The 22,507-nt window shown below is 27.1% G+C and overlaps 1 protein-coding gene across 2 annotated transcripts; it reads left to right on the plus strand.

Moving 5' to 3' along the window:
- Positions 1–1,045: 1,045 nt before the first annotated feature.
- Positions 1,046–20,839, plus strand: LOC132924378 (uncharacterized). Of its 2 annotated transcripts, none has more exons than XM_060988659.1 (5): positions 1,046–1,229; positions 6,728–6,869; positions 14,346–14,555; positions 15,721–15,957; positions 18,796–20,839. In XM_060988659.1, coding segments are annotated over exons 1-5 (1,092 nt in total). In that variant the 5' UTR covers positions 1,046–1,228; the 3' UTR covers positions 19,298–20,839. The 2 variants fall into 2 exon arrangements, with proteins under 2 accessions (XP_060844642.1, XP_060844640.1); XM_060988657.1 differs by lacking the exon at positions 1,046–1,229 and adding an exon at positions 5,726–6,561.
- The last annotated feature ends 1,668 nt before the right edge of the window (positions 20,840–22,507 follow it).

Consider the following 22,507-nt stretch of genomic DNA (forward strand, 5'->3'; position numbering starts at 1 on the left):
AATTTGAGCCGTTTCCTATAAATCACTGAATCCCGTTTAAAATGTTTGTTTAAATGCATCGATTTATTATTGTTTTAAAAATTTAAAATAATATGATGCTATAATGTTATAAATACAGTAAACGGACATTTTGTACTGTTAATTATTTGATTTGCATAATGCGGACACTTTGTACGAGAAAAATAAATTGGTAACAACTGAGTGGCTGACACTTTGAACGGTGAAAATAAACCAGGAAGTATATTTTACAAGATGAGATAATATTAAATTGTTCAAAATTATTAGTAAAAAAAATGCACCAAGTCTGAATACTGTATGAAAATAAAATAATAATAAATACACAATTAATTGAAATAAATTGTCATACATTTAATTTTTAATTGTATTTCGACTTACAATTGACTGTGAATGTCTTAGAAAGTCATAAAGCCTGTACACGGTACATAGCACGAAAATAAATTATAACAAAATTGATTGAATTTTCAAATTTATATATAACTCACAGTTGTCTACATAAACTCATAATTTTTAAAAACCAATTATTTTAAGTATTATATCTTATGATATTTATGACTATTAATTTCTGTTAGAAATCTACAAAAAAACTTATAAAACTATAACCTATAGGAATACCTGTCTATTTAAATATACAATGATACATTTTGTATATTGTAAATTGTATATGTATATTATATAGGTACATTTTTTTCTAATTGAAACAGTATGAATTGTTCGCCATATTGACTGTAGTTGCTACTTATGACAGTATACAAACTGTCTGTGGTTTCCATTTTTTTTGTGTGTGAACATACAATGTGTCCTACAAACATTAAATACAATAGCAAAAGCAAAAAAAGTTACTAAAACGAATCCTTATGCCTGGTTTATACTTCTTATTTTTAATTTTTAACATGTGTCTATAATCTAAATTTATACAAACGATTTTTGGACCAACACCAACGAACTGTATATAGTGATCACAGAGTAAACGATTGAGCAGTTTATACAGAAAAATGAACTAGTATACTACTTTAAAATTGAAAGTAGGTACAGTTTTATTATTATCAATGCAAATTTTAATATTCAACGACTCTTGAATGGATTATACTTTAAAAAATTTCAATTTCAATTTGTGAGATTATGTTGATTTTTAATTTTTAATTTCAATCAAAATCATTTACAACATTTTCTAGCGTTGAAATAGAAATTCGTGGGCGTAATAATATCAAGTGAGTATATCATAAAATAATTTTAATATTACTACTCTTAATCTACGTGTATAAATACTTTTATAAGGTGTTTAATTAGTTAGTATCATTCATTATAATTTAATAGATTTTTGTTATAATTTATTAATTATTATAATAGTAATAAATAATAGTATTTACAACAAGTAGGTTGTAAGTTAACTACGCATTATACTCGCAGACACGTACATCACTCCGGCCCCACCCATTTTTGAAAATTTTTTTCGCCAATATTTAGTATGTAATTTTTATATAGGCGAAGACAGTATCCAACAATTTTCAGTTCGCTAATGAATTTTTGTTTTAAAAAAAAATTATATAAATTATGGTAATAAATATTATGTATATTATAGAATGTTGTAATATAATTAATTATTATTAAATATAGTATAATTGAAAAATTGAAAACAAGTGATCAACTATTTGAAAATATTAATTTAAAAAATAAGATATGTTACACACGAATTTCAAAAACATTATTCCATTTAAATTTTCAAATATTAGATCAGTTAACCTAAACATTAAATAATTCCTGTAAATGAAAATAATCTATGCTGGACTGATGAACGAATATAGGTATTTTTATTTTATTTAATAAAATAATAAACAATATTGCTTTTACAATAATAATAAACTTTTTATAAAACGACAAATAATTAATAATCAAAACAAAAATGTGAAATCGTAAACTAAAGACCAAAGCACCAAACTGCCTGCTAGTGTCTCATACTGTGTCTGGTTATGTTTGATATATGAGAAATTATAGATAAGAACGCAACGTAGATAATCGCGTCTATACCTAATACGTACAATAACTTTGCGTATTAATATAGTATCTGGTCAAAATTCAAACGAGAAAAATTTTTTATCATGATTTATTTTGTATTTTGAGTATTTTAAAAATATATATAAAACACGAAAAATGAATCAATTTTTTTTGTATCAGAAAATACAAAATATATTTTAATTAAGAATATTTGATTGAAATACTGCCTATCCTTGCTTACAGATATATTTTAGATTCTGATCAGATCAGAATGATGAATGTATTGGGTTTAGTGGGTTTGCAATCAAGTAAAATAGTAAAATAAATCAAGTATTTTTATTTATGATAAATTCAAGTTTCCGCGAATAATTTTTTAAATTATAACAAAATAATTAACATCGTTATTTATCGTTATCATTTAAATAAGTAATTTCTTCCAAATTGGAACTTTTAACATTTAATGCCTATAAAAATAAAAATTGTTGTATCTTACATTAAATATTCAGGCATTTCTACCCAGCAAATAATTCTTAATCGACATTTATAAAAAGGTACATACATTTGATGGTTTATTATTGTCACCAGCATTGGGTTTTTGTCTCTTATGAATTATTAAAGAGAGTTGCGTTTTGAACAGATGCTATAACGACTTGTTTATATTTTATTTATACTTTTTATGTATATAATAGTACAAAGTATCGGTATTCTGCTATTTTAATTTTTACCCGACCATATAAAATGTCCTTGTTTCGTACTTTAATGCCCAACCGTACAAAGTGACCTAGAATCGTAATAAGTGTGTATGGTAATTCGTTTTTGAGTTACATCAAAAAAACAAAATCGATTTTGTCGTAAAAATTGCCGGTTTTTCTTGATTTTTGTTTGTTTTTCCCAATTATAAAAATAGTACTAAGTATTGTTAAGTCAGACCTCTTTAAAGTACAAATTAGATCCAATTTCTATCCAAAATTACCTTTGTTTTGAAAATCAAAGTGTTTTATAAACAACTTATCGTGTACTCGTGACACTTGTGTATATATATATATAATAACACATCACGATAAAATCAGCTCCATTGGGAATCTAAATAAAAAGGTGGGCAATAGGTACTATTTTATTATACATTATATGTCAAGTGGTTCACCGCCATCGATATGTTAAATTGTATTTCAATAATAAAAATGGTAAATGTTCACAGTTAATAAATAATATCTTACAGATAATCTACGTATTTTGAAAATGTCATTAATGCAGTATCGTAAAACCCAATAGATACACGTAATATGTTTAAGTCCTTGAAAATAATTTTTGAATCAAAACAAAATAGTTAATACATTTATTAATATGCAATTTATATACAATTTTGTCTAAATTTGAATTTCAAATATTTATACAATTAATTATAATAATATAGGTAGCAAAAATATCAACATAATAGATAAATAATGCCTAAATGTTAAATCCAATGAAATATAGGTATCATTAACTGCACAAATTTTATTTATTTTTAGTCCTTGAGACTTTTCACATAATTTGGTATTGTAGTCTGTTAGCGCGACTGTTAAGCAAATGCTTATTGCGTGGGAATGTGGGATATTGCATGCGAGTTAAAAGGTTCACTCGGCAATAATTTTTTCATCAAAAATAAAAAGATAGATTATTTAAAATTAATAATAATTTAACTAAATCAAATTTGGTACAAGATACGAGTACTGAGTACTCGTACTTTTAAAATAAAGCAGACACTCACGCACGATAATATACAACCAATACATTCATTTTCATCTCTCCACTCAGAATCTAAAATAATTTTAAGATATTCTCATTAAGTCATAAACATATAGAATTATTTTAAATTCAGCTGTATAATAAAACGTATTGTTTAAACCATAAGTCTTAAGTAGCTATCACTAATATTTTAAATCTACATCTATATATTATATATTGTATATAAATGTGAAAATGGAAATATTTGTCACGCATGTTCTCTGAAATTACTTATCCGATTATCATGATTTTTTTTTTTTTTTAAATGAAAGAGTAAATCGCGGAACAGGTTTTAAGCCTATTTCTAGTTCTAAAAGTTAATGAAATATTGAGTTATTGATTTTTTATATAACCGGCAAATACGCATATAAATTTTTTTTTACTAATTATTAGAGATTAGTTGATGTAGTATAATATAATAATATTTTTTCGTTGTTTTTGGTTTACACTATTGAAACATTATAAATCGCTAGTTTTTGGTCCAGAATGAAAAGAGAAAAAAATTCTGCTAATAAATGGTTAAAAAAAAGGCAACGCTGGGGGGACAACTGTGTAAAGTTGATATGTCGGAAATATAATCTATATATACCAAATTAAAAAAACCAAAAATATTATTTATCCACACGCGTTACGTTAAATATTAGCATTAGGTAACCAAATATAACACGGATGCATTTTGTACGAGTGACGAAGTTCTCGAGGAAAGCTAGTATTTTATTATTTATTTTGAGCTTCAAGAATATATCATATGTTGATAAAATGATTTTGTCTACTTTCACCGACGTTATATTTTGTTTACTTTCACTATTTCTGCATGGTTGTGTATCGTGTAGTGTATAGAACCACTTATATCAGTAACACAAATTATGAATGATAGGTAGGTACACAGTATACACTAATAGTATGAACGAATGGAACATTGTATGTAGGTTTAGTAGGCAGCTATAATATGTTTAAACTTAAATCAATGCCCCTTACGTAATTCCCTTGACAAATATCTTCACATTATTCGACGTAACGAACGAAATAAATTCTTACATTTATTAATCAAAATGGCACTCACTCTGATAATATAATACTAAACTTAATAGGATATAAAACAATATTAATCGATGGCAAATCCGGAACCTAGAAAAAAAAATAAGAAACTGTGATTAGCCAACTTCGAATAAATCAAATAATATGTTACTACTATAATAGCTATTAAACAATTTAAAGAATAATCAAAAAGTTGGCTCAAACTGTTTTGTTTTTAAAACTGTTTACAATTTCAATTACGTCAAAGTGTCATATAAATATCAAAATCCATAATTTTATTTATTTTATACACATTCCAGTGTCGTGCCCAGGAATTTTCGATGGAGAGGGGATATATGTTATAATAAAAGACCGGATTTAATTACATAAAAACATACAACAATTAAAATTAAATCGGTTATCACCTAAAATATGTTTGTACAAAGAACAAATACGTTCTACTTCTACACTAGTTATTGGTGCATATTTAAAAAAATCTAATAAGTTAAGCGTTATATCTAAATAAACTTCTGCTTTACTTGACATGACTTCATAGTACGATTTCATAGTTTTATATCGTTTATTTTTTTCAATTATATACATACATTTATTTTTATTTATTTTTTTATTTGGACCAGGAATATTTGTTAAAATATTTATTAATTATTCTAAACATATTCATACATTTAAGTAGTTTACTATTCGATTCTGGCGTCGTCTGAAAAATTGGCCGAGGACACGTTTGGAGCAACAGTGTCTAATAGAATGGTCAATATCAAGCACTGAAAAAAAAAATACTAATTAAGTATTCTAAGATAGTAATCGTAGAATAATGTTTATACAAATTATGCATGTAAATGTGAACACGGTTAACAAATGCAAATACGTTGTATTAATATTCAATATGAATAATATGATATTGAGATATTGTTGTGACATTAAAAATCTTACAAAATATACGTAAATAGGTAACGTTTCCTGGCCAAACCCTGTAGTGCTTCCCCTATAGTACAATATCGACGGACGCACGAGTCCTGCGCATTATTAAAATGTTTTTATGTATCGTGACGAAGTGCAAAAATAACCTTTTCGGGACACGCACGCATGCACATACCACTATACTACGATATTATTGACGTCTATTATTATTATTATTATTATTATTTTTGTTTTTGTTTTGGTTTTGGTCGTTATATCGTTACTATCATTATCAATATTATTATCACTATCTTTTTTATTATTACCAAGGTGGATGTATATCCACCTCGATTATTACTACTATTAGGTAGGTACACTACTATTACCACTACCTACTACTATTACTACTATTCGGCAACAGCGCCAACAGCAAATCGTTGTCCTGATCCGCGGCAGGTACGACAGGTGTCCGTGACGGCGACGGTCGTCGCTTCGTAGCTATACACTAACCAATAATACCGGTTTAGCCTTCACTTTCTACCGCCGAGCCATCCTGGTCAGATGGTATCGTCTGCACACACACGGTGAGCGCGTGCGGATGTGAATGTTGCGCAGTCGTTCGCTAGTCTCGCGCGTAGTAGCCCACCGCTGAGTGAGTCGACGGTTGTGTCCGGTTCGATCGGATTTTTCCCGCAATATTTTTTAATTTTTAGGAACTTTTTACGACCCGAACGTGTTCCGTAGCGTTCGCCCGGTCGTAATCGAATAAAACGACGACGACCAGGTTGCCGCCATAACGATTTTCGTGTATCCAGCACCATTGCAGCACATCAAAATACTTTAAAAGTAAGACTCGACGAAAACGGTTCACTAGTATTATAGTATTATAACACTGTCGTTATTATAAAACCGTTATGTTTATTGATTTTCGTAACTTTTCACTGCGGCGCTTACGATGCGCGTTTGCTGTGTTATATACAATAATATTGTGTTATTTTATCGATCGACGTAGTGTCAGACTTGACGAACACGAAAACCGATGATGCCGCGGCGAAGAAGTTCAAGACCATTATGGAAGAGGGGTGCAACGTGCCGGTCGACACAGTAAGGCCCAAAGACGTTCCGGAATGGTTCGACGCGGAATTGTTCACCAGGTAAAACGTAAACCCATCTCAATACTGTCAGATTCTACTTTTATATACTTAGGTATTGGTAGGTATTTTAAGAATAATATCTGTGACGTATACCTATATAATTTAATGATAATACACGATATGAGTATACACTATGACTATACGACTATACAACGATTTTAGGGACAAACAAGCTAGTCGAATTCTTTCATAAATGTTAAGAATATTTCTTTTTAAACATACCTATGTTCTGTATGTACAATATAAAATATCTACGATTACTGTAACGAGCCAGACGCTTGAATAATTTGTTAGTTTTTGTTTCGTTTGTACACGATGCAGACCGCACCTATAAAAAAAAACTGCTACATCGTTATATGCAATTGTATTGACATATTATATTTTACGCGTAACATAGTTTTCAGTATACCTAATTGTTGCAATTCCAAGATTGTAATTTACTATAATAATTAACAAACAATGTGACCGTGTGAGTTAAAATAACTATTAATAATGTGTTAATTAAGGTTTGGGATGTACTTGAATTGTTTTCGTTATAATTACCTATATATATGTAATACTTATATCGTACTGTTATTAATTATAGTATAATACAATTATTCGTATATTCGTAAATGCACGCAAATCAAATTTCACAATAAGGTAATCTTTTTGACGTGTCTGATAGGTTCCTATATTGTGCGTATAGAATATTAATTATAAAATAGAATGGAATGCATTAAAATTTGCTACGTGAAAATAAATTCATTGTTATACAAGTCACAAAATGCATTAATTTCACACGATTGTAAAAATTTAAACACCAAGCAAAAAAAGATTTTTTCATAAAAAACGTTTTAAGGTTAGCACCGTTAGCGGAGCGGTTTGATTAAATTTATTAGAAATATTTATTCAATTACAAATAATTGCGGCAAAATCATTTAACTAAAATACTTACTTGCTTTTTATAATAGATATGATAATTTATATGATATATTATTATGTTGTTTAGTATGAGCGGAACGTCAAACACGCGAGACGTTAAAACAGCATGAGTTATTGCCAGGTTAAAGTGTTAAAATTAAACGTTAATAAAAATATATAAAATATTGTATATTATTAATTATTTGTTTAATTTAAGTAGGCTAATTACCATTGTTGTTGAAGCCTTTACATTTAATAAAAAAAATATATCAAATGGGAAATAACTAATGATTATTGATTTTAAAATCATAAATTTTAATTTAATAATAAATTGACAAAAACATATATGTAGGTAGTAGGTTAGTATAGGTATATAATATATAATAAAGCAAGCAAATGATGAACGATCATAACATTCATAAACGATTTTATTTTCATTGTATCTATGTCCTATATTATATTGTATTAAATTTTATTAAATAAATGCAATAGTGCTTATTCTCTTATTTTTATGTTATTAATTTATGTCTATCAACTTTGAATTATTGATATTTTTTTATTAATTGTTTAATATACCAACATAATAAAAAAAAATTATATAATTTTGAATATAATGTATTTAGTATACTTTGAAATAATTAATGTAAAATATCATATTTTAAAATTCCTACTAGGTAAAAGAAACATTAAATAAGAATTAAGAATTATTCAATTAATTAAGAACTATTCATGAATTGAAAAATATCCTCCTGATCTTTCGAAAATGAGTAGAGAATTATTCTATATATCTAACCCTAATGTGTTAAATTGGAAATCAATGATAAATCATTGTATACGAAAATCCAACATAAGTTGTACTGATAGATATGTAAAAATATCTAAAATACATACACACATTTTATTTTATAAAAATTTAAAGTAACATTTTTGAAAAAAATTGTCAAAATTACGAAAACTTGTAAATTGTTTTGTAGTTTAAAATTTATAAAAAGTGCGATTTCTATTGTTAAGGCTTAAAAATTCAATACAAAGTTCCTCGTAAGTAGTTTATTCTTAAACCAAGAAATCTAAAACTTTATATTTATAATTATTTTTAATAGATATTTTATGATTAAACTTGGATGGTATTGCATATTATGTAAGCTATGGACAACAATAATTGTTATTTTGTTATGATAGACAAAAACATTATCCACGGGGACATATAATTAAAGAAGAATAAGAAGATGTATACATACAATGATATTTTCAAATGCAATGTTTTTGGCAAAAATAAACTCAACCTACTATACGGGGTGTAACAGGACTATTTAAAAAATATAGTAACATTTGTAATGGAAGTTTGTCAAATAGTCTTGTTACACCTTATATATTATTAATAGTAAAATAAATTACTCTACCTAATAGCAATATTAAATAATATAATATGAAATATCCGAACTGAATAGTTTTACGTTTACAGTGATTTATCATTAAATTTAAATTTAACTCATATATCAAAAGTGACCCAGTACATCTAAACTATCTGCTGTACGTCAGAACAGCGCACTCACTTGCTCACCTTTTGTTTTTGTTATTCTCGATTATTTTAAAAAGTACTGAGTAATTTCTATTTTTGACCCCTCAAAGCACAAATTTGATTCAATTCTCTCCGCCAGAATTCTTCTTCAAAGTTAAAGCATTATATTTATTAGAAAAAGTGTCAAAAAGCCACACATATATTGTTGTAAAATCAATTCATTCATTGATCTGCTTAGAATCTAAAAAAATCATAGTAGATATTTTCATAATATTTTTGTATTCAGTATCAATATTTAAAATTTTATCATACAATTATTTCTATTTACTATATTATGTGTGTATATTTTAACTTATAATTTGTCTTCTTAATTATTTTAATACTATCGAGTTTTGATTTTTTATCGAATTTCGTATATTTTCATCGTTTATGTGCTCTGTATTAAAGTCGGTAGCATTTCTTCTCATTGATCTCCATATTTTTCCGGAGCAAGGCATTTTCCTCATCCCGTTGAAGAGACAGATACCTACTGTTAGTATCAGCGTATACCGTACACTGAAGTTTAAGTGTCAACTATGTAAATCAAAAAGTTTAATTTTATCATAGAAATTATAAATTTAAAATATGCCAATTTTCATGCTACGTTAGAGTAATTTTTATTTTTTGATAATCAGTAATTGACACTTAACCTATGATAATTGATTGATAGGTATATAGTTCATATTATCCTTATCAAATTGTTCATCTGTTTGGTCCGTCATCATTCGTACATTATCAGTATTAATATCATACTTTTTTTTTATAACTTTAAGTAATAAAATAGTTTTATGTTCATTTTTGTATAATTATTAATTATTCTTAAAAATTGACAATTATGATAGTATTTGAGCTTCGGTGAGAAATAAACTTATCTATAGTTTATTTATTACAACTACATTAATTTTAATGCATTTTATTAATAACTTAATATATTTAATCTAATCAATAAGAAAGTCTAATTTTAAATGGGCAATAAATATTATAGAAGGTTAATTTAAAATAAAATATTATTTTAAGTATATTAATATAAACGTGTATTTATATTTTCTTATACCAATATTGTTAAACAATATTAAATAATTAAATTAAAAATAATATATTTTATCTTTTAAATTAACTATTATTCCTTTAACAAATACAATATTTGAATAGATATTATTACATAAAATAATAGGTATATGAAATATTATATTAGCATTATAGATACACAGGATTATGCTTTTAAGAGTTATCATGGTTTTTTTGTTTCAAATAGGGACGGATATTAAATTAGGATGTTACGCGTTAACCTACATTATGTAGTTAGATATTAGTCAACTTAAATTTTAACTTTGTAATTACATTACAATAATTAATAGTTTAACCTAAGTACTTATCGTTAAATTATCAATCAAAAATTATACTTAAAAAGTTAACAGCAAGGTTTGAAAACAGCTATGTAGATAGATATTTATTTTATACGTCTTTAAAAATTGTCAGCTTGTCGTCTCAGGAAGCCGGGAAACATTTAAAAACCAAAATGTAATGGAATACGATTGACTGTGTGTCTTTTTCGGAGCAACATTTTAGTACTACGATTAAGCACGCTTATAATTTTTATTCTATTGTTGTTTAAAATGTGCTAAATTCAATCATTTTTTATAGTATAAAAACCTATTGTGTGTATGGGTGTTATCTATATTTAGTTTTAAAATAATAATATTCTATAGTTTACTATTTCATGATTATATGTTTTATTTAAAGTAATATGCTCTTATCATACATATTAGTTAAGTAAAATTGTATTTTGTAATATTTTAATACAATATTTTAATGTTAATACTTTTGAATTTTAAATAGGTATAACTTGGATAATACTGCTGAATGCATATCCATAAATGCCAATAACTCTTTGTTATGTTATAATACTATAAGTGATATTGTTATCAAATTTACTTATTAATTATTATACACTGTAAAACTGTATAAATTGTAAATAAATTCTTTTTAAATTATTAAGGTAGAAAAAATCACGTACAAACAATTATTTATTAGTGTCATTATTTTTTTTGTACAAATTAATAAAAATAATTAAGTTAAATGTAACTATGTCACTGATTATTGCGTAGTCTATAATTGCAGTCACTTTTGTGACTAGTTACAAATTTTCAAATTAAAACGGTAAAAACTAATCGAGTAACTTGCCATGGGTAATTGTTGATTGTATAGGATCAGAAAATATGTAAATAAAATTATTTTTCTTAAACCGATAAAGTTTTATTTGCGACTTAATTGTTAAATAGATAAATGAACTTAATATCGTTCTCAATGGTACTTTTTTTTTAGTTCGATTGCAGGCTCTTTATAAAATGTTAAGTGTACTCAATCTTTCGATAATCATTTCATATTTGTAATGCCGATGTTTCGTTAATCTCATAAGTCATAACTTGTGAGTGATTACTAATTTAATAACAATATAAGTTTGTAGTCGGCTTCAGTACCTAAAATGTTTTTTACAGTTTTGCAATCTACATAATATTTAGGTATATGGGTGTTTATTATTATATAAATATACCATACATCCTCCTACGAATTTTATCTATACCTGATGCCACTTCGAGGTCGAAAAAACGTGTCAAGCTTCGAGAGATATTTTTGTTTTTGTTAAATAATAAAATTCCAGCTATTGCGAATTTATTCAACTACCCGAAACTGTATTTGATTTAATATCTATATGTTCGATAGGTTAATGGCAATAATTAAGCTTTTTTTTAAAATTATAGTTTATACTTGACTCTGGCTATAAAAAATGTTCGGAATAGAATTTTTGATATAATAATTAATAATAAATCATAGGTATTCATTCATTTAATTATTTTTAATGTTTTTTGTTTAAGATTAAGAAAAGATATCATATAATTTTGATACCAATGTCTTAAAAAAATATATTGCAAAAATAACGTAGTGGTTACTTTGAACTGATTATGATGCATTTAAAAAAATAATTAAAAATACTTACTCGTCTTACTCTTAATAGTTATCCAAATTCCTACTTGTTGATTTTATGACGAACACGTAATAATATTTTACAATATAAATGAAATATATCAACGTCATGCGGTTATATGGAAATATAGCATTATTATGGATTTAATAATGACTTAAAAGTCCTTGAAATTTGCGTGCTAATATATATAAGCATGTATTATATTAATTAAGTGAAATTATAGCCTTTATAATTTTAAGTTCACAATTAAATAAAATAAAAACATGAATCAGAAATACCTACATTTTAAAAGCATGATTTTTATTTCAATAAATTTTTTTTAAAAAAATTAAAAATTAATTATACAATATTTTAGCAATTTAAAATAATTATTTTATTTAAAAAAAGAAATCGAAATTAGGACTTAACATTTATTTAAAATGTAGAGACAGTATAGAGATTATTTAAAGTCTACTAAAACTTAAGAGAACTTACAAAAATAATGTTTACTTGCTTTGTAAGATTGTTTTCAAGCATTTTCCTTCTTACTTTTACAGGCTTAGGACTATATACATGTACTATGTAAATGGTCACATGGATATTTGAATATCTATGGCACTACACGAAATAAAATGACTAAAGCATTGTCAACTTGTGTCTCGATATCACCACACGTTTAACTAAATAATAGGCATCTGGCATATAGTAATATGATGATTCAAAACGTAAGCGAAACATCTGGTGGTCTTCAATCGCTCACACTTTCAACCTAAAATTGCATTAATCGTTTAGAACCGCACACTAGTTAATCAAAAACTTTTGGGATTACGTGAATAGTGTATCTTATCGAATTTTTTAAGATAAATCGTATCATTATTAGGCACTGCAAGTTGCAATATAAGTCTATATTGGGAAAGAGATTTAATAGTTGTACGCAAACGACTCGTCATTTTTCGGGTCAAAATTTGTATTAGCTGGTTTTCACGTTTTTCGATGTACGCAAACGAGCTGTTAGTTTCTAGGTAAAAAATTGTGTACTGTGCGCAAACGAGTATCACCGATAAGAAGATGCCTTAACGATATCTAGAGATACCTATTAATTTAAAACTGAAAATCAAAAAAGAAATCTTATTTTAATATTTTTTTTTACCTATTCGTTTGAAATAAAATTTTTAGTTACTAATTATTAATAATGTATTACCTCTATGGTCTTGTACTCTAGTCATAGTGTTATTAATTTATTATATAATTTAAGTCCTCATCATTTTTGTTTTATCTTACAAAAGTGTCATTTACTCATATCTAACAAAAAAAAAAATTGTAATTTATGACTGTGAGAGGAGTATAGGCACATTCACTGTTTTTTTCCAGCGTGTCTCAATATTTGCGTAGCACCAGCCTTACCATAGTAAAAACGTATTTATTATTCATGAGTCATGTCTCATGTACTTAATTATAATATATGATAAAATGAATAAGATAAAAAACTATTTTCTCTAATAAAAACTAGAAAACCAATAATTTACATTTAAATTATCTTTGTCGTCTAAAACGTGCAAATACGTATAAAAATAAAAAATAATATTTCAGAATAATTATGGTTATTAAATAAAATTAATTGATCTGTAAAATCATGCACAATTCTAGTCAATAAAATTTTTTGTTGAACTATTGAGGTTAATTAATTACTAATTAACAAAATATGTCTTAACTTTATACCACTGTTTTGACGGTTAAAGGATCCATATTATATTTTTATAAAATATAAATAATTTAAATTCTATACATGATAAGTTTTTATACTTAAAATTATAGAAGTAAATTTTCAAGTGTATTTATTTATTTGTTATGATGTTAATGCAAAATCTAATTTATTTTATTATATTAAACCATTAGTTAATTTATGATACCTATATAGGTAGTGTATTATATGTATAGTAAAGTCTAACATTTAAATAAAAATATAGAATTCATGTAAATATATTATTATAATATAGAAACGATAAGTATAAGGAAAATAATTCCAAAATGTTTATTTTTATATTTTCAGAGGACAAAAGTATTTTTATTCCAATTTCTATTCAATGTTTGCTTCAAATTTGATTGGATTAATATTGGTATTAACAGTTCCAACAATATTGGATGTATTAGTGTTCACAAATAAATCTTCTGATCCTTATACCGCTTTCAGAAGGTATCTTGATACCATTAGACACATGCTGAGGTGGTATAGATACGATGTTACAAATTTGAAATCAAAGTAAGTGAATATATTTGAATATATATATAATTATATAATATGATATAATATGTGATATAATGATATTATCGTACTTGATGACAATTCTTTTTTTTATTTCAAATATTTCATTGAAAAAGTAGGTAATTATTTTAATATATTTTCCAATAAATATCCAAATACAAATATGCACTTATTTGTGATTCAATGAAACAATGTATTTGCCCAGTATTATATTTTCTTGTATTCAGTGCGTGCCTTTATTTAACAACTAATACTCTAAATGTATATTTATTATTATTTTGTTTTTACTTATGATTATATGGTGTTTTACAATACAAAGATAGTAAATTTTAATTATATGGTTAACATTTGAGTAGAGCGTATTTAAGTATCCATTTGTGGGCATTTACAGGGCATTTGCTCCCTCTTTATACAAATTATACGAACTTATAATTTATAAATATTACAAATTACGTTACAAATATTTGAGACATTTCTTATTTTGTCTTCTTTTATTCCTAAAATTTTACTTATATGATACTGAGTATTATATAAATAAGTGATAGTTAAACATTATGCAATCCCGTGATAAGTAACACCTAAAAAAAAAAATTATTTTGTATAAAAATAGTTATAATTTATTGGTTATTATTTATTTTTCCTTAATAGTTATGTAGGAATATCTTAAAATAAAAACAATTTATATAAACAAAATCTCAAGGTAATAAGTGTCATTACTCATTAATAACAGGTAAACGCGCGCGTGGCTTCTTAATCTCCGATTTATTTATTTTTTCCCCTTTATGATATATACTTTTTATGAATACATTTTTATAAACTGTACTACTTTTTGTTAACAATAAGCCGGGAAAAAATATTATAACATCGCAAAAAGTTGTTAAAAATACAACAAAAAAATAATGTTTAAAATATTTTTTATTTAATTTTTTTTAAAAACAAAGTATAAAAATATTATAAATATAATATTCAAAAAACACTAAAATATAAACTTTTTACAAAAATAGTTTCTTTAACAACTTAAAATTTTCAAAAATATTAATAGTTTTTGTAATAATCAGTATCAAGTGTGGAAAATGAATCATCCGATATACAATCACAACAAATAAATATTTTTTAGTCGAATTCATATGAAGATCAGTTTACTTTATTATATATTATTTAGATCTCAAATGTCTGTGGCTATTGTACACGGACTTCACTGTGCTGCTAATCGAGTATCGAATAAGTCTGGACTCGGACTGCGAGTTACTCAAAAAGATATGGCATTAACTCAATTCGGATTCATGGGTTTACCGTTATTGAAAAAAAAAGAATTGGCTATTGTAGGCACCGAAGAAGACGAAAGGGCCCTTTTGCATTTTTGGCATATTATTGGATTCATGTTGGGAATTCAAGACAAGTGAGTAAAATCCTATCTATTTTTAATTTTTTACAGTAAGGTACTTAAATACACCAAATTATAAATAAGATAATTTGATTTTTAGAAAAAAATCGAAATCATTTTGTAGTTTGTATCACATATTTTAATTTTATTATTTTGTATCCGTCATAAGCGCATTACATTATTACACTAATAAATAATATTGATATTACGAGTATATATAGGTGTAATGTGTAATTTATATATTACATTTCTTGATCAGTGTGAAAACATTACAATTTTTTTAAATTTATTTTCTTCAAGTAAAGCTTGAAAAAATGTGTATTATTTAATACATTTTAATTATTTCTAATTCAATATAAACTGTTACTTAAGTGGACGTTATAACAGTCGTCTTTAATGAAAATAACACTTCCACGGTAAACAAATTAAACGGCATTAAAAAATATTTTTGAGTAAATTACTTATCATAAAATATATAGATAATAATATTTAAGAAACAACCTCGGTATTTTTAGCAAAGTTTCGTCTGTTTTCCATAAACATGTTTATTCTGTAGATTTAATATTGTCATTGCTGTAACCTGTCTATAGTTTTGACGTTAATCGCGATTTTTCCCATTACATGAAAAAGTAGATTTTCACACAACTGTAGTGCGCGGTGACTGTTGGTTATCAGCGACGACGATGCTTCTAGGAATATAGTAAATAGACAATAGATTAATAATATAATATACCCAATAAATACTAAATAAAATAAGAATAATTTTTATTTATTTTATTATAATCACCGACCGACTATATAACTCATTTGCATTCAATAATTTTCATATTATAATTACTACAATTTCCTATACTACAGAAATTTTAGTATTTTCAGATAGTAGGTATAGTACCTACTATACCTACTATATGTGCTCAAAGTATGCATAATTTGTCCAGCATTAATTTAAATGCCTATACTTATATAAAAAATTAATGTTAAATATTATTGACATTTTTACATCATTAAGAGGGATATTGATGGTGTGCTCTGAAGAACTCAACACCCCAAATACAAACACCTTTTTTTGTATAATGTTGGGCGTGGTTAAAGTTCCGTATTGTATAACCGTATACATTTTTTTGAACAATACGTACATATCAGACGCACATTTCAGAAAATCAATATGACCTTAAAATGTTGTTCAGGGAAATTTATTTTTTGAAAAATATAATTATTTTGTTTGAATACTTAATAATAATATACCAATCAGAAATTGAGAAAATATATCAGGATGTAAATTATTTAATAAGGAGATTCAACACCAACCTTTTTTAAGGAGTTCAGTGTAGGCATTTTTCTAAAATTTGCGTGTGGCCCGACGTATCGTTTAATGTGATGCATAGTAAGTGATTATAAGTGTATGAAATAAATATCCTGCACATGTACATATAATATGTCAATAACGTACCACATAAATATTATTATTTTTTTGTTTTTGATCAAAGGTATTAATTTTTTGGTAATTATATTCACTAATTTATTTTTTCCGATTAAATGGCTGAAAAAATATTTAAATTCACGACACGATTAACTTGAATACGACTTTATTACGTATTTAAATTAATTTTATCACTTTAAAATTCTTAGTATTCAAAGTTTAGAAATCAAATTTTGAAGGGCTCAGTTTCAAAAACGCGGAAAAGTAATTTTTAAAATAAGCCACGCAGAATACTGAATAGCTTTCTTCAAGTTGCGGGTGACATCATCGCGGTTTTATTTTAATATCGAGAAGAACTTCAAATTGCCAAATACATTATGCTTAATATAAGTGGAATCATTTATACATGCGTTTCCTGGGGCATAGCTAATATCTGTCAAAACTCAAAAGTATACCTTTGCTTTTCCAACAGTTTATTTTATCATCAAAACATAATAAATAATAATAAATTGGTGTATTCTCTTTTCGGTCAAAATCATACATTTTTCTTTTTCCGCTGTATGAAAAAAGCTTATAGGATAGCATTCGAATGATACCGAATGATAGTAATATTAATAGAAGAGAGAAGAAGTCATTATTTAGATCAGATATAACAAATAATAAATAAATAAAAAAGTATAAATTATTAAATTAAATAGACAAATGTTCGATGTATATATGATCAAATTGTCGTTGTAAAAAAAAAATTAGAAATTGAATATTGAGTTCCTCGCAATAGATAATAGGTACAGCATGTTTTCACAACAACTAAAAAATAAATATATAGCCACTTTGTCGTTATATAGTATATACCTAAAAATACTCATCATAAGTTCAAACTTTAACAAAATACGTAAATATGATAAACGATAATTTATTATTTGAACCACATCATTCAGGAACTAACTAAATAATCCAATATTATGGTTTTGCGATACAAAGATATTGTATTTTTATTTAACATACGTAAATGTAATATTATATGTTTTTATATTATTTATAAGCGGTGTATATTACATACGGTCCACTATATTTTAACGACGATAATATTATGTATTTACCTATATAATAACCGCATTTATATACAGCAGTTAATGCGCATTAACTCGACGCATTTTTAATTCGCATTAAGCTGATGCGCATTTATTATTTAAATCGAATTAACTGTTACTTTGCGGTATTAACAAATGCATGTAAACGCTTTAATGCGAATTCATATTTTAGCGGGAATTTTAAAACGTCAAATTACAATATTATTTTTATTTTATGGAATCCAAAGCATTTAGCATGGCGACTTAATGCGCATTAACTGCTGCATATAAACGCTGTAAATAATATAACACTTAACAGATCGGTATACCATCTATAACTATATGACTTTGATACGCACGCAGGTACAACCTGTGCAGTGGGTCGCTGGAGGAGGTGCGCGGCACGTGTCACTTTATCCTGCGGGACGTGTACGCGCCGGGACTGCTGAACCCGCCGCCGAGGTTCGAGTACATGGTGGACGCGCTGCTGGAGGGCATGAAACCCATCTCGCCCATGCTGGACACGGAAGCGTTCATGGCGTACACGCACGAGCTGTGCGGCGTGCCCGTCCGCCGGCCGCTGGTCGCCCGGTACAGCCGGTGGATGTACAACGTGCAGGTGTACACGCACGCGGTGCTGCTGACCCGCGCGTGGCTGGCCGTCGTGTTCCGGCCGCTGCTCAACTACAACATGAGGTTCTCCGTGTGGCTGAACATCAAGTTCCCGATCGGCGCGGCGCTCCGGTTCGGCACCAAAGTCTTCCACCGGGTCCGGGACGAAGTGGCGCCGCACCCGGTGGCCGCCGCCGGGTACCAGGCGCCGCCCGTCGCCAACGGCCGCGTCATGATGCAGTCGGCGGCTTGAGCCATACCAACATGATGATGATACGATATGCTGCTCTACACCTAGTCGTCCACGACCGCCGCCGTCACGTCACAACTCTATACGCCGACAACTCGTCAAGACAACGATTATTTCGTGTTTTTTATGTTTTTTTTTTTTTTTGAAAACCGTTCGATTTTAGCGTATCTTCCTCCCCCAAGCCCCCCTGAAATGTGCATCCCCCAAGAAATCGTACTGCCCCCCGCAGGCCACGGGATTCGCGTTCTTACCGTCAATCATTCGAATCGGTAATCAGACGAGAATTTATGAAACGGTATTCATTCGTTTTAATCGCTCGCCGAGATAATAAAACTATATTATTTTGAAATAGTCTTCAAGTCCGAACCCGCAGACAGTCGATTCCCAGTATAGTAAGGAAAAGTGAACTAATGCATTTGTGACTAGCGGTGACCCTTGACAATGTTATTGGTACATCATGAAATTAAAGATTGACAGATTTTAGTGTGCCTCTCACTCGCTCAAATGTTCATCCTCAGCAAAACTCTATTGCCACGCACTTACGGTCTGCAGTCTGTACCTTTACGGTTTCTGAACATATTTTCAATCCCATGACCACTTCTCGTTCACATTCTTACAGTAAATTCGAAACAGAACGGATTTCATGAAGTTATATTTATTTATTTTAATCGCTCATATGTAATAATATTATCGTGTAAATGTGATAACAGCATAATTATTATGGACCTATAGGAGTTGTTCGGAGGTTTACTCAAATTTATTAATTAAATTAATCATACATTTTGTAATATTTGTTTCCCGTTTTTGTTCGTATTTTCGATGGCCGTCTATTGTCGCGCATAATATATTATAAGTCTCACTGTACACCCGTGTCACCCGTGTTTCAGAATTAAAAATGTCAGGCTCAGAAAGTTTCCATAAACGTCTGTGGGTAATGCATAAAACAGGTAAACTTCTGCAAATAAAGTAGCCCGATACGTCATATTGATGAATAATTGTTAAGTGGCGATTAGTTGTACGAGTAGATTTATCAATTAGTTATAATATGACCAAAATAATTAATAATATAGTTATTATATTAAGTAAATATTTTTGTAGAATACCAATAATAAATTATATATTATGTAAAGTGCCTATACTTATTTTTCTTGAAAATTACTTTTTTAAGAACCACACATGTTGGATGTACTTATGTATATTTTGTTTTGATGTTAGCATTTAATTATAATATAACTTATAAATAACGAGTAAAGTTTGAGTTATGTTTAAGGTTTATATAATGCTGTAAAACGAAGAAATTTGTTTATGGATTTTATTGATTAGTGTAATTATAATATATTTATATATAATTATGTATTATGTATATTGTCGCGATCAAAAATCGTGTAAGTATCTATTTTTTTTTATCTAAGACGTTTTATATGTTTTAATGGCAACGTACTCTGTATTAATTGTTTTAAATACTAATTTTCTCATTGAAATGTATTTATTGTTTATCGTTCGAGCGTTTTATTTGTAATATAATATTTTAATAATACGGATCTATCACGGCGTAAATCAATTTATTCCATAATATTTTATTAAATATATAATATATTATAATATTGTACCTATACTATTGTATATATATTACCATAGAAAAATTGAGCTAGAAGGTTGCACGTTATCATTTTATAATATTTTGTCCGTATTGTAGAACGGTCATTACAATGTACCCGAGACGGACGATTCTTCTGGCAGATCTTTCTAAAAGTTATAAATGCACACTGCAAAGCTATTAAAAAAATAGTAATGTTAAATTGGCGAACTGCAAAACTATAAACGACCATTTCATGTCCTGTAATTTCGAATACTTTTATGTGTACATATAATAATATTGTTGATACGTTTTACTGTGTTGTACACTTAACTACTATAAAATAAACCATTTTTAGCAAACGTTTTTGAAAAAAACAAAATACTAAAATTTTTTAATACTTATTAGTTATTATAACTAACTTAGTGAATTGCGTTCACGATGCAGTTCTAGGCATTATAATAAAGTTTTATTGTTTCGGGATCACTGGCTATTGTTATGTGGGCGATAACGGTGTAATAAAATACTCACGAATGACAACTTTTAGAGTCTCATTAATAATACTTATACTCAATAATTATTGGTTATATTATTCAGACAATTAATGGTTAAGTTCTATTTCGATCTGTTATACGGCATAACATTTTTTTAGTGTCCAAATTGTATTGTCATTGATTAGCTCACCGTATAACGGATAATATTATAGTCATATACGGTATTATTTATTATTGTACTAGAAAAAAATCGGTTCCGACTGAAGGAGGCGGATGGATTAGCATCTATTCCTTATGAAGATAGTAAATAATAATATTATATATTCGGTACTTACGTTTGGTTTTACCATCCGTTATTTTTGCATATAAATTACCAATAATAATAATACAGGCATAATATGTAAAACCTTTAAGTTCCAAGAATAATTTTTTTAAATTATAAAAAAATAATTAACATCGTTATTTATGATTTAAATAAGTAATTTTTTCTAAATTTGAAAAATAAACACGAGACCTCTATTTCACGTGAAAGTTGAATCCATGAATTTATTTTACTTGGTTTATTTTTTTTTATTAATAAACGTGTTTATTACGCGGGATTTTGTTTTCAATGTATTTAGTATATTCCAATAGTTTCTAATTTGTACACAGCAGTGATTGAAAATCAGTTATTTATTTTGAATCCGGAGCATTTGCTTCATTTGTTTTCTCTTATCTTTTTACGATAATACTGCTTATGAAAAATTTATTTTTAGAATAATTATAGATATTTTTCAGTTTTTTCGGCAATTATTAACACCTTCAAACACACACATGTATATTTATTTAATACTTATAATATTTATTTTTATAATTTAATACGTTCAACAAATATTATGTTTTGAATACACGTGAAATAAATATTCATGATTGACCAATTAAATTACATGCGGTGAATCAATTCACGGATTTTTAAATTTAAATAGGTAGATGTGTTCAACATGAATATTAATACATGTTCAAACCCTATAGCTTTAGTATAAAATATTTATAAGAAATCTTGAATTATATTTTCAAAACTTAATACAAAAAGAAAAGTTTTTATGAATTTTTAACTAAAAAATATTTTGCAGTTTTTTTAAATTTCGTTAAAATTGTAACTTT

This window comes from Rhopalosiphum padi, chromosome 3 (assembly GCF_020882245.1).
Source record: "Rhopalosiphum padi isolate XX-2018 chromosome 3, ASM2088224v1, whole genome shotgun sequence".
Taxonomy (NCBI): Eukaryota; Metazoa; Arthropoda; class Insecta; order Hemiptera; family Aphididae; genus Rhopalosiphum; species Rhopalosiphum padi.